We start from the raw sequence: 14,544 nt of genomic DNA, 5'->3' as shown, positions 1-14,544 counted from the left end.
AGAGATAACCTCACAGGACAAACGGGCACTTCAGAGATAACCTCACAAGACAAACGGACACTTCAAAGATAACCTCACAGGACAAACGGACACTTCAGAGCACAGACGTATCAGAAGGACATTCACTGCTTTCCTACTAAATGAACTTCCATCACCTCAAAGCTTTTAAATATCTGAAAAACATCTTACATTTACATTTTGAACACCATGAAAGACAAGAATGCTCCTCCTTTGATAATAAATGGTCATCATTACAAAATATAATAAGTATTTGGACTAAATAAAAAACTTCTACAAGCACAGAACTGTCTCTCATTTCATGCCTCCTTGATTCCTTTCCTCGCCCGTGGGAGGTACGAGCGGAGGAGACGAGAAACATTTGTTTTAAAATAATCTTCTTGATTAGAACTCATCTCGTGTTGATCTTGCTGCATTGAAACAGCTTCATGCCTCCGCACAGTTTGTGCAAAGGTTTGGCAAGTTTTTCTTCTATTAGTTTGATTCCACCGGTGTCACACTCGTCCACATTAACCAGCTCTGCTGTATTATATTAAGGCGTGTATTATAGATTAACTATCATCTGGAGTCTCAAGGTTTCAACTTAAACTGGTACATTTTAGATGAACAACAGTTCAGTGAATTGTTAAACTTTAATATGATTGTGATATGATGATAGTTCTATGTTGGCAGGCCATATGACATCACGTGCTCCTCATAACACATTTGAATAGTTATGGACTCATAACGGATTCATTCTGGCCTGAGGACAAAGACGAGGAAATGACAAGAAGCTTCTCCAGCGTCACGGAATCAAAGTTGAACGGACATAAAGGAGAGATTGTAAATTATCTGTTTATCTGTTTTCAGGGAAAATGTGACAAACAAGGCTTCAGAGTAAAAAGCCTTTAATGTCGAATGAGATGGAAGATCTAATCATTGAGTGATGCTGATGACTACCTCCATCAGTCATCACGAGGGGAACGGCTCTAAAGTTAAAGCACTCATTTACTGTCCAGTGAGAACATTAGAGGAAGAGATGAGACGGGATTCATTTGGTTTATTTGTCCGTTAAATAGCCGACTCTTAACTTTAAGGGAAGACAACCGTAAAGAGTTATTTTCATAGCACTGATGTTCGCTGTTAGTTTGTCTACCGTGTCCAAATGCAGGAGTTATGTATTCATCAGAGGCATGACCTCACTTTGATCTCAGGTAACTGTATGATCTAAGAGTTTACTACATTATATAACGTAGTCCAGGAGGGATGGGAACTGAAAGAATCACAGAAATAAATGGATTCATCGTCAGCGTATAGATTCACATCTCATACCTGGGTGACTCCTGATGGAAAGAGGTTTGTTATGAATATGAGAAAGAGGAGCGGGCTGATCGACACCATGCTGCAGATCAGAAGAAGTTAAGATTTCTCTTCATCACAGAGAATAGAAACATTGTTTCCACTCTGTAATAAAGCAACAGCTCCCGACGGGCCGTGACCACGAAGAGTCAAACTGTGAAAAACACTTGGACAGCTTTGTGGTTTATCCACATTCCACTGATAATAGAACTATATTTAAATATAGTCGGACTAATAACGCCTAATAAATGCTTCCTGCAGACTCAACGTTAGACACATTGAGTGTTTTCTGCTTTTAGACTTTTAAATACTGAGTTCTTGACCCTGTTAGGTAGTGCAGCATTTAGGCATTTTAATATTTATCTTTTGCTCTTAATTTAAATATTTGTATGTTGACATTTGTTGTGCAACCTCTGAGAAAGTGTCCGTAGGATGACTTTGATAACTGTTCTTTATTTACTTTATTTAAATCCACTGTTGTTTATATTAATTCTGCTATTATTAGTGATACTACTGCTCTCATTATATATTTGTCATTGATGTTATTTGGATGGAATATTATTTATGTTGCTCTTTAAGGCCCCCCCCCCATTAAAGTTTAACAGATTGTAAAGACGTCTGAGATAAATGTGTGACGTTGGGTTACACAGATACACAGAAATCATTTAACTGTGTGAAGAGATCCCGACGCTACGTAACCAGTGATGTGTGTTTTATATCACAGGACAACAGAAACATTACGTCACTAAACTCCGTTCAATTCAAGACTTTTTCCCACAAACACAACAACTGACGTCAACGAAACAAATCAATAAATTTTATTAACGTCAGACATCTTAATAACACGAATAGACTTCAGAAGGTCTGGAAATCAAACTCTGCTCACGGTTGAGAGTCAACTAGTTTCAAACAAACAACAATCTGCTGACGAGAGAAACCGCCTGAAGACAACGGATGATTTGAAGTTAATATATTTGTCATGAGTACTTAATCTTCCATTTTTTGTTTTCTTTTTATGTACTAAATTGTTTTATATTTATTGAATTATTTTTCTTCGTTGTTTTGCTTCTTTATTATTCTCTCTAAACACAAATCCCCTTTAAAAAAACATATTTGAACATATTCCTTAATAATCTGCACAGTACGTACAGTACATTGCACAGTACATACAGTACGTACAGGACATTGCACAGTACGCACAGTACATTGCACAGTACATTGCACAGTACATACAGTACGTACAGTACATTGCACAGTGCGTACAGTACATTGCACAGTACATTGCACAGTACATACAGTACATTGCACAGTGCGTACAGTACATTGCACAGTGCGTACAGTACATTGCACGGTACATACAGTACATTGCACGTACAGTACATTGCACAGTACATACAGTACGTACAGTACATTGCACGTACAGTACATTGCACAGTACATTGCACGGTACAGTACATTGCACGGTACAGTACATTGCACGGTACAGTACATTGCACGTACAGTACATTGCACGTACAGTACATTGCACGTACAGTACATTGCACAGTACATACAGTACGTACAGTACATTGCATGTACAGTACATTGCACAGTACATACAGTACATTGCATGTACAGTACATTGCACAGTGCGTACAGTACATTGCACAGTACATACAGTACATTGCACAGTACATACAGTACATTGTACATTGCACAGTGTACATTGCACAGTGCGTACAGTACATTGCACAGTGCGTACAGTACATTGCAGTGCGTACAGTACATTGTACAGTATGCACAGTACATTACACAGTATGCACAGTACATTACACAGTGTACAGTACATTGTACAGTATGCACAGTACATTGCAGTGTACAGTTCATTGCACAGTACGTACAGTACATTGCACATCCTAGTTTAAATACTTAAAGTGAGTCTTTTCTTGGCACAGAAACCAATATTTCACTATTTCTGCCTGTTCTGTTTGTTAAATCCTTATATTAATATATATATTAATATATTTTAAAACGGCCCTAAGTCGTGAACAGAAACCGGATTTAACTTTAATAATTACAAATTTACACATGTAGTGCTAGTAACAATAAACGTCTCGTAGTGTTTCAGATTATGTTGATAGAAAACTTATTTTTATTTAGTTTTCTGGTCCAGAAACAGATTTTCTTTCTTGGCGAGCCGTGTTTTAAGGCGTCACAAACAGATTTTCATGTCGTTCTTACTACAAACACTGAACATCTTTTGTGCAAAGACCTTCTTTCAGATGAATGAAGAACTAGATTCTAGTTTTCTCCAGAGAAACCCAACGAGTGAAGCTGAAAGACGCTGAAGCGCTTCCCTCCGCTCACACTGAACGTTATTAATGAAGCGTATCTCACCTCCCATCACTCCGGAGCAGCTCAGACTTCCTCTCTTCGACGCTCGGATCGTCAGCATGAGGGGAACCAAGATGGAGAACAACCATCGCCATGGCGACACAGGCTGCAGTGTCCCTGAGAACACAAACAAACAAGCAAACAAGCTCAGAACCACATGTTTATACCGAGTTCAGACATTTTGTGACGTTCAATAAGCTTCTCAAACTGTTTCCTTACAAACAGACAAAGTCCAGCTTTATTATTTACATTTTGTGATTTTAATTAAAGAGTTTATGAACAAGTTGTGATGCGTTTAACTCTTAAAATCACAACAAATGGATTGATGATTCGGGATGGGACGACACAGGATACTCTACTCAGTAAAAGTAGTATTGGGCGATGGTGCTATTAATATTTATCAGTGTTTTCAAGGGAAAATGTAGTTTTTGATGATAAACGTGGATAAATAAAGTGGTTTTAAGGAAATAAAATATAGATATCAGAGATGAATTATGTTTAACTTCCTCTAAACAGATTATAATTCATCAATAAATCAGTTTTTTGTATTTCTTAATCATTTGAATTGTGAGTTTTTATGCAATTAACCACTAAAGATGATTAGAACATATTAAAGGATAACATATAAACTTCTCCAGAGCGCTTTAAATGACGTGAGGAACAAAATAAATAGTTTGGATCCTTAAATAACAGCTGCTGTAACAAAACAAAACAACAATATGGATCATCGACACCATGCTGCTGAAGACCAGGACGTAATGCTGGACCCGCTGGAGGGAGGGGGGGCACGGGAGAACCAGGACCAGGACTGAGAGGGGCAGACTGTCAGACCCTGCTGCAGTAGAATGAGAGGTTTTCTAAAGAGTCTGGTGCTCAGAGACACTACCACTTTAGTCCACAGGGGGCGACAGAACCAACACTAAACAAAGTGAAGTGTTAATGGAGTGGACTCACCGAAGTAGCTGCTGATGGTGATGGAGATCACCCAGAAGGAGAGCGAGAGAGCCAGAGTGGCGCACAGCAAGATCATATCTATCATCATCTTGATGTACTCTTTCATCAGCACGTCGCTCTCAGAGTTCATGGTGACGGTCAGAGCGGAGCTGCAGGAGTCAGATACACAGATACATCAGATACACCAGATACATCAGATACACCAGATACACCAGATACACCAGATACACCAGCGGGCGTGCTCCAGACAATGAAGGGAATCTCTTCATCTTTCCTCCTTGTTTTATTAAACCAGACGCCTTTTAAAAGCTGCTGTAATTTATATTTGTGACGACGTGAAGGAGTTGCTCTGCAGAGGTTTCCTTGTAATTGCATCTTTGTTTAATGTGAACAACACCTGCACATAGTCGGTGTGTGAGGGAGACGTGAGTCTGCTTTAACTACCGGTTACAAACAGACTCGTTATTACGTGCAAGAGGATTTGTTGTTGTTGTGTTTTTTAATATCTGAGTGTTTGGTTGAAACAGATGCTCGTTGTTCTCTGGAGGTGATGTAATGTTTCAGGTGGAGTGAGCGCTGCACCAGACTCTGGTTAAATACTACATTGTTGGTAAGTAACCGGTCGTGCGGTGACTTCGGTGGGAGTTCTGCCTCGAGTGCTGTGATTGATTTGACACTGCAGTCACGGTTTTGTCTCGTGGTATTTGATCCTCTTCACAGAAACAGGCGGAGCAGCTCCAATAAACACCACATCTTCTGCTTCAGTGCGGTGAATCTGATCTTCTGCCGGTGTGACGAGTGGTTCTTGTGGATTTCCTCGGGGGAAACACGGCTCCATCTCAGATTGGTTACAGATAAAACGGGTGAAGATGTGGATGAAACAGAAGCTGTTCGTGGGTGAATATTCCCTCAATGCAACTGGTTGTTTTGAATCGGCTTCAACTGTGTCTCATTCATACGGACCAGTAAAAGAGTCATGGGGCCAAATATCCACAGTTCTTTCTGTACAAAAAAATCATTATCTGAGACACAAAACTCTCCTTTTTACCCTGATGCACGAGGAACCAGTGTGTGAGGAGACGTGTTTATGAAAGAGACCAAGAGACAGACTGGATGCGTCTGTACAAGTCCTGCATTCAAACCTTTACTTTAGACGTATGTAAAGTATGTTATGTGTATGTATACACAAAGTATACATATCTATATATATTATATATCTACACACATTTACTTTAGTCAAAGTGTGTAAGTATCAGAATCACATTTATTGCCAAAAAGGTTTTTCCTTGTTGTTTTCTGCAGAATATAAAGATATTAATAATAAAAAATGCATGCAAAGTATTGCAATACAAGTCAGGAACATACAGAATAAACTAAAATATCAACTAGACACAGTAAATAGTAGTTATAGTATTAATAGTGCAGTTTATGCTGCATTAATGTGCAAGTAGCATTTAACCTGCTTTAATCTACAGCACATTAACTAACTCCTTCTTTACATTAATAGGTACAACTTTAAATAAAACATTTAAATAATGTGTTAAACTCACCGGAGCCATCGTTGCTTAGCTTTAGCTAACGTCCGTTAACGTTACGTTGGAAGCTAACTTAGCTAACACTTTGTTTATTTTGTATTTTACAGTTCGGCCGATTGAATCTTCTCCGGGAGTTCGTGTTTCGTTATTAATTATATTCACTAAAACAACCAAATCGTTAGTACGAAGTAGAACGAGACGACTGAAGCTCCGTGTCACATGACAGAGCAGCGCCCCCAAGAAGAGTTTGCTAAATACAACTTCCGGCTACATCACGTGATACGGGGTGCCCCTCTTCTTCTTTGGTGTTTATTGGCGGTTGGCAAAGAAGCTTAGATGCGCATTACCGCCACCTGCTGGACTGGAGTGTGGAATAGTAGATGACAGGAGGAAAAAATAAAATAATTAAATTCTCCATTACTCCTGTTGCTTTATAAAAAAATAAATATATAAATAAATACATTATGAGTACGTTAAACTTAGTTTTGTGTAGATCCAAACTGTACTGCTTTAAAGTGAAGGAAACACATTTGTGTATATGTTATATGACCTTTTTATGGCTTATTTAACTAAATACTTAAATGTACATCGTTTGTGTGGCACTGAACATTGTTCAGATAAAGATAATCTATGTAGGCATCACTCTGTATGGAGGACCAAAGCTGGCATTACAATAATACAGAAAATACATAAAAATATTTAAAAAATAAAGAAACAAATGTAGAAAAAAAGCCTTAATTATCACATAAATGTAGAGGTTAATTTTAAATTAAATAAAAATGTACAGAAATAAAAAGAATTAAATATCATCCATTTATTTATTTGTCAAATTACTTATTCTCTTTATATAAAAGCAGTAGTTATTTTATCCATTTATATAGAATCGTAGGGCTCAGTTGTGTCAAGAAAGTGCTTTTAACGACAGACTTAGTGAGTATGAACACTACGTCATGGCTCCACCATTGTGTGAGGGCAGAAAGGAGAAGCTCTGCTCCTGGAGGAGGAGGAGGAGACGCTGCTGCTGCTGCCGGGAGCTGAGCTCTCCTCCTCCCTCCGGAGTTCTGGATCTGGGTCTGTCCACGGTGGATCGGTCTCTGCTGGAGGATCTGGGTCTGTCCACGGTGGATCGGTCTCTGCTGGAGGATCTGGGTCTGTCGGCGGTGGACCGGTCTCTGCTGGAGGAACTGGGTCTGTTCACGGTGGACCGGTCTCTGCTGGAGGACCTGGGTCTGTCGGCGGTGGACCGGTCTCTGCTGGAGTCTGAGCTGAAGGAGTTTCTGGTGAACCTGCATGATTTCATCTGGTTTCACCAGAATCCGACTAGGTGGCTCCGATGATGAGCATCAAGAATAACTCTATAGAAACAGACCATCTTCTCTCTGACGGTCTCTTTACTGATGGAGGTCTGATAGAGGATCAGGACTACACTGAGACTGGTTCATATAGAGGATCAGGACTACACTGAGACTGGTTCATATAGAGGACCAGGACTACACTGAGACTGGTTCAGGACCAGGTAAAAGCTCCTCACATTCACATTAAATATGTAATACTGTGTGTACCGCTCGGCCTGCAAGTGTGAGAATCTTCTGGAAGATATACGAGCTGCAGCTGAGATCATGAGGGTTTTAATGTTGACTTGACTTTCATGAGCAAAGCAACAAGCAGATCTTTGTCAACACAAATGTCCCTCAGTCACACAGAGTGAAGTGGGACCATACAAGTTAATGGAATCCCCTCTCAGGATCACTGAGGAACATTCTTCTTCTTCTCCTTCAGTAAATAAACTCTTTAAAAAGCCTCTTGCTGGAAAACACATCGTCACAAAGCTGAAAACGGGTTGTTTTTTTTAGAGGAACATGTGATGATCTTATAGAATATGCAACCGTGTCTCCTATAAACTGACCTTTACCAGACAACAAAACTACATTACTGTCGCAGTAATAACGTAGTTAACGGTGTAAATTAAAATAAAAACCGTAACTACTTGGTTATGTTTAACAAAACATCATAGTTTGGCTTAAAATAAGTATATTATGTTTGCAACCAGTGAACAGGAAGTGAGCATATCTGGACTGAGGAGGAGTGACGTAGAGACGGCGTATACGTCTCTGGTAGAGACCTGTCAATCACCGTGTAGCCCCGCCCTAAAGCATCCCCTGCTTTATGGTCTGTGTGACTCTAAATGGACCATAATGTACTAAATGAACATCATGCTGTATTGAAGAAGACTTGAAACTAGAGATTGAGACCATAAACTCATGTTTACAATGTTTACTGAGGTAATAAATCAAGAGAGAAGTAGAGTCATTTTCTCATAGACTTCTATACAACCAGAGGAGTCGCCCCCTGGTGGACACAAGAGAGAATGCAGCTTGAAGACATTTAAAGCCTGAACACATGATGTCTGTGAGTGTAGATGATATGTCACCTGGAGCCTCAACGTTGTGTTTTCGAAAAATAATTCCAACATAAATTTCTGCATGAAAATGAACCAGAATGCAGGTAATGAAGCACAACATCTCCTGGGGGACGAACTCCAAAACACCGAAAGTTCAACCGAATTTAAATTGTGACGCACACTCGTTGCTCCAAAGCCATTTGAAGTATTATGTGTTTCAGAGCGCAGTGATGATGTCACATTGTCTCTAAAAATGGCCTCAAGAATCCTGATAATCGTAAAAATGCAGAATATCACGGCTGTAAAATTGTCCAGACCAAAATATTAAAAAATAACCAGATTGAAGATTTATTTGAATTGAAAAAAATGTATTTTCTTAAAAGGTATTTTACTCAATGATGTTGGTCTTTAATGGTTTTCTCTCCCAGACAACAACGTTCAACATGATATCATTAAGTCACTTCAGAGTTTACATCTTGTGTTCTCACAGGTTTTTATAACTTCTTACACTTTTTTTCTGTACACTAATTTTTTTCTGTCTGTACACAAACTCCACACATAATGGGACATTCATTACCTGAAATGTGTTACTAGTACCAGGGACAGAAATGATTAAAAATGACCACTAATCGTCTGGTTTCTGGTCAAATTAAATTACTGCAAAAACACATTAAGACACACATGAGAGGTGAGGAAAGAGATGATTCCACCTACCGAGCAGAGACGAGAGGAGGAGGAGAGGAAATATAATGTGTGCTCATTTTGAAGAGACTTATAAGGGGATGAGAGATCCACCCCTACAGAGAGGGGGGGAGGGAGACAGAGGGAGAGAGAGAGAGAGAGAGAGAGAGAGAGAGAGAGAGAGAATAGCATGCATCTCTCAAAGACTCATGGGAAATGTAGTTACTGAATGCAACCTAAATGATTCCCATTAGATTTGCAAACCTCCACCAAACTTCTGTGTATTTACACATTTTAACACGTTTCACATCTTATTCTCAAAACTGTTCAAATGTACGCTTAAAGCATCAAACGTAACACAAGATCACTGCAGTTTAAGCTCTGACCTCATGTGTTCTTGCAGCAGGAACAAATTCGGAGTGACGCTTGAGTGAAATATGCTTGAAAATCAGTTTAAAGATGATCAAAATGATAACGGTTCATCCTGAGGGGAGCATGAACTTCTGAACCAAATATTATGAAGGAATAAAAAACATAAAGTCAGTCCCGTGGTGGCACTAGAGGGAAAGTCAAGGGATCATCAAAGACAGTGGGATTCATCTTCTGGGGACCATGAATGTTTGCACCAAAAATTTAAAGAATCCGCAGTTGAGATATTTCAGTCTGTACCAAAGTGGTGGAAGAACACAAATGCCCTCATCTTCTGTTTCCAGCCTCTTCAAATGTAAAAGATTGCTGATTTTATTTATTCATACCATTTAGTGTGACATTGTTACCATTAAATGTTACATTGATACCATTTAGTGTGACATTGTTACCATTTAGTGTGACATTGTTACCATTAAATGTTACATTGATACCATTTAGTGTGACATTGTTACCATTTAGTGTGACATTGTTACCATTAAATGTGACATTGTTACCATTTAGTGTGACATTGTTACCATTAAATGTTACATTTCTCCATTACTTTCTGATATTTTAGAAATAAAAAATGACTGATCGGTTAATCAGAATTCATAATACATATATTGTTGGCTGCAGTTGTGAAACTTGCAAGAAATGTCAGGGGTTCACCGAAGTAATTTAATGTAATGAACTGAAGATATGAGCGTCTGTTCAAAATGTCATTGTGATGAATCGACTGGTTGTTTCTGCTAAAGCAGCTAAAACAAGCGTCACAGCTTGATTTGGTTTTCATAGAGCCAGAGCTGAAACATCATCCGATAGTGTCGAATTTGTACGTTCCTGGAAAGATGTGATTCATGACTTGCTTTTGGTTCAAACCCTTTTTACTTAGAAATGATCTCAGTGAAAAAACGCCACCGGGCAAAGACAGAAAACCACAAATGTTCAAAATAAATTATTATGATCAAATAAAAAAAAAAAAGGCAAAGACAGAACTGTGATCGTTACACAGAACACATCATGTAGAGCTGTGAGGATATAAATGAGGGATATTATTGTGGACTGAATATAATATTCATACATGTGTGGACAGAAGAGCTACAACACTTTATCTCAATAGATTTGTTTCATGTGTTCAGATACTTGTCTGTTGGGTAGACATTCATTTTTTAAATGTTGGTATTTAGATATAGATATTTGTCAATAAGCACTGAGATCTGTAAAGGTGTACTGACATTTGTATGTATGTTTAATGAAATCTGTATATGTGTACTGAGGTTTGTAAATGTGTACACAAATGTGTAAATGTGTACTGAGATTCATGAGTTTTCATTCATTAATGAATGCACATTGAGTTGTTTAGTGCATATATATGATTTCTGAGCTTTGTGAACACATCTATAAATCTCAGTACACACATACAAATGTAGTTTCACTTCTCTACACACACACACATTAGAAAATAATATTGCTGTATTAAACTCGTTTTTGACCTATTTATTATATTATATTAATATTATATACATTTTCTATTTGATTACTTATTTTTGTATACTTGGTTTTAATCTTTTTTTAATACTTATGCCTCTTGTTAGTTTGGACTACCCACTCTGCTGCTGTTATTCTGCATATTTCCCCGCTGTGGGATTAATACATTTTATCGAAACGCATTTATTTTGGTACTCTTGGCTCGCCGTAGTATTTACATCCACTGTTTCCAACATGGCGTCGTGCAGTTATCCGGTTAGCTTGGACACAGGCAGTTTCTTATCAAACGTTGTCGTTTCAAGTACATATTGAAGGATTTTCCCCGTCTTAATCACGAAGAGACATACGTTTCTATACATACTGTCAAAGATGTCGGTAAAACGCGTGTTTTCGCGGTCGCAATGCTCTTTTCTTACCTAGACCAGGCTAGCCGTTAGCTCTCCTCAATGACGTCATCGGAGGCCGTGGAGGAGCTGCGGCCCGTTCCTCGCGAGCGCGCCACCCTGGAGAGCTTCTTCACGCAGCTCGGCATGTTCTCCTTCGACCGAGCGAAGGACTACGTGGAGAAGGAGAAGGACGGCAGCAGGAGCGGTGGGGCCACGTGGACCGCGCTGCTCGCGGCTCTGGCTCACCTGGCCGCCGCGGAGAAGGTGTACCACCACATGACGTTCCTCGGGCAGAAAATGGGTAATAATAAATATAAGTAATGATAATAATAGAAGTACTTCTACTTAAATAAAAATACTGCGTCTGAAAAAAGTAAAATATTTATTATTATATTGTACTATATATGTATATATATATATATATATACATATATAGGAAGTAAAAAAGCTGACAAAATAGGTAATATTAAATATATATTGAATAAATATAAATAAAAGTAAGTACTTTTACTTAAATGAAAATATCAGTATAGAAATATTCTGTCAAAATATACCTGAAATACCAAAAGCAAAAATGTTTATGGCCCATTTCAAAATTATATATTTTTGATGCATTGATATCTGTCTCTATTTTTTTAATGGCTTAAATATAATTAAAAAAAAAAAATTATATATATATATATATATATCAAAATAATTAATTAAATATTTTCATTCTAAAAGACCAAACTAGGTCGGCTACTTTTAATAGCAGCAGCTTCAACACAAGAGGAAAAATAAATATATATATTTCCAACACCAGATGGCGCTGTAGCACACGAATGCTGGAGGATGTGAACTGTCTCTCCCTCTCCCCCTCCAGGAGGCCAGAGCTTCTTCAGCCGTAAGGACTCCATCCGAACCATCTACACTTCTCTGTACAACGAGCTGAGGAAGGTGATGACGACGGGGCGTCACAGCCAGCCCGGCTCCGCCTCCTACCTGGAGGACCTGCTGTCTCACCTGTCGGAGCAGCTCTGCCACTTCACGCATGCGCGCACCGAGATGGCCGACCTGTACGAGAAGATGCACTCGCTGGGCAGCCAGAAGAGCATCAACTCTGAGGAGCTGGTGACCACGCTGGAGGCCGTGCTGCACAAATACAGCTCCAAGTTTGTTAATTATTATTATTAACCAAGTACAAACAAGATTATAGAAGAAGCAGCAGTAAACAGAGTGACATAATGGGGCTGGAGGAGGAAGGCGCTCTGCTTATTCCAACAAAAGCAGAATTCAAACTTTTATTATTATTGTGTGTGTCAGCAGTTTGACACCAAACATCTGGGGCCTTAGTGTTTGTGTTGCTGACCTCTTCCTCTTCCTCCTCCAGGTTCCACCACCCGATCCTGGGCCGGCTGGAGGAGGGCTTCCAGACAGAGGTGGACGTGGTGACCCAGCTGCTGCGCTGCCAGGTCCAGGTGTCCGAGTGGTGCTTCCTGCCGGCTCTGCTCAGCCTGCACGGCGCCGGCTCCAAGCTCACCGCCTGGGGCCAGCTGTTCCAGCGGCAGAAGGAGACCCGCAAGCACCTGTTCGGCGGCCAGTCGCAGAAGGCCGCGCAGCCGCCGCACCTGTACGCATGGCTGCAGCACTTCCAGGCGGTGCTGCTCGCCAAGTTCAGCTTCTACTTCCACGAAGCCCTGAGCCGGCAGGCGGCGCCGGCGGACATGCGGGCGCTGACCGCGCGCACCGCGCCGGACTACCACGGGAAGATCTGCTCCTTCGTCCGCAAGCACGACGCCAGCAACGTGTCGCTGGTGTTCGACAACCGCGGCTCGGAGAGCTTCCAGGGCCACGGATACCACCACCCGCACTCCTACCGGGAGGCGCCGAAGGGCGTGGAGCAGTTCCCCGCCGTGGTGTCGCTGCCGTCGGGCGAGCGGCCGCTGACGCACTGGCCCAACGTCATCATGATGATGGGCGACCGCGCCGCGGAGCTCAACGCCCTGGACAAGGTGGTGCACTTCTACGACGACAAGGTGCAGAGCACGTACTACCTGACGCGGCCCGAGCCGCACTTCACGCTGGTGGTCATCTTCGACGGCAGGAAGTCCGAGAAGGACGTGCACATCGCGGGCTTCCTGCAGGAGATCTCCGGCTCGCTGCGGAACTCCAAACCCTTCAGCACCCTCAAGCCGGGGTCAAAAGGCTGAGGCGAACAAAACAAGTGCACCTCGAATCACTTTGGTTTCCTCTTATGTTGCGTTCCAGACCAGAGAGATGCACCAACAAACTCTGCTCTATTTAAAGTTCATTTTAATGTTCTGAATGCGTTTGTATTTTTATTTGCTGCACAATTTAAATAAAGCTTTGAGATGATTGCACAATGTGCTGACACGTCAATAATGTGACTTAAATGAAAGAATTTTAACGCAGCAACTTATTCCAAAATCCCACATTTACAGTTTTACATTTTGGAACGTTTAAGGAAACCACATGTTTACAGAACATCTGGAGGTTCATTAAGTGTTCAAAACATGTTTTTGCCACATTTTCATATTTTTAAAGAGGAAAAAAAACCCGTTTCACGACTCGAAAGCTAATTTATTCCGGTTTATTTATAATATAAATACAACACATTGATACAATCCATTTGGCTATATGAGCTCGTCTTTTCAGGGGAAGCTCAGTTTTCAAATACGGCGACACCGAACAGACAAAACGGCTTTTTCCTGTTTTTAAATCGTGAAACACGTTCGAAGAAGAAGAAAAGCAAAACCTCCCGACTGAGTCTTACACTGCACCAACGTGTTCTGATGCTTCATGCCGAATACACAATCCTATTATACATCAAAGTGCAAAGTCACAATGGGTTAATGCTAGAATTCATAATTCAGTAATCTACTAAACACTTTATGATTATTTCATTCAGAGTGCTGCTGCTCTTCGTTCAGGACATGCGTGAGTGGATTTACAACTCCCCCCC

General features: G+C 40.4%; 2 protein-coding genes across 2 annotated transcripts in view; one reads left to right on the top strand and one right to left on the bottom strand.

Moving 5' to 3' along the window:
- The window catches only part of tmem19 (transmembrane protein 19), an 8,822-nt gene extending 2,359 nt beyond the window's left edge, over positions 1 to 6,463 (bottom strand). The window contains exons 1-3 of the mRNA XM_031859239.1: positions 6,234 to 6,463; positions 4,684 to 4,832; positions 3,733 to 3,846 (exon numbers count right to left, since the gene is read on the bottom strand). Coding sequence (XP_031715099.1) covers positions 3,733 to 3,846; positions 4,684 to 4,813 — 244 coding nt within the window. The 5' untranslated portion in view covers positions 4,814 to 4,832; positions 6,234 to 6,463. The remainder of the gene's footprint in view (positions 1 to 3,732; positions 3,847 to 4,683; positions 4,833 to 6,233) is intronic.
- Positions 6,464 to 11,431: 4,968 nt separating this feature from the next.
- kics2 (KICSTOR subunit 2) lies at positions 11,432 to 13,939 on the top strand. The gene is made up of 3 exons (XM_031859145.1): positions 11,432 to 11,883; positions 12,445 to 12,733; positions 12,952 to 13,939. The coding sequence occupies exons 1-3, from the start codon at positions 11,643 to 11,645 to the stop codon at positions 13,769 to 13,771; spliced, it is 1,350 nt and encodes a 449-aa protein (XP_031715005.1). The 5' UTR covers positions 11,432 to 11,642; the 3' UTR covers positions 13,772 to 13,939.
- Positions 13,940 to 14,544: the final 605 nt, after the last annotated feature.

This window comes from Anarrhichthys ocellatus, unplaced genomic scaffold (assembly GCF_004355925.1).
Source record: "Anarrhichthys ocellatus isolate YVR2014 unplaced genomic scaffold, GSC_Weel_1.0 scaffold21, whole genome shotgun sequence".
Classification (NCBI taxonomy): Eukaryota; Metazoa; Chordata; class Actinopteri; order Perciformes; family Anarhichadidae; genus Anarrhichthys; species Anarrhichthys ocellatus.
This window is presented reverse-complemented; position numbering and strand designations above follow the sequence as displayed.

Excerpts from the sequence above, each read along its gene's own strand:
- kics2 (XM_031859145.1), top strand. The coding sequence starts at position 11,643 with ATGACGTCATCGGAGGCCGTGGAGGAGCTGCGGCCCGTTCCTCGCGAG. Across the intron at positions 11,884-12,444 it reads GTTCCTCGGGCAGAAAATGG|GAGGCCAGAGCTTCTTCAGC; the intron begins GTAATAATAAAT and ends CTCCCCCTCCAG. Across the intron at positions 12,734-12,951 it reads CTGCACAAATACAGCTCCAA|GTTCCACCACCCGATCCTGG; the intron begins GTTTGTTAATTA and ends TTCCTCCTCCAG.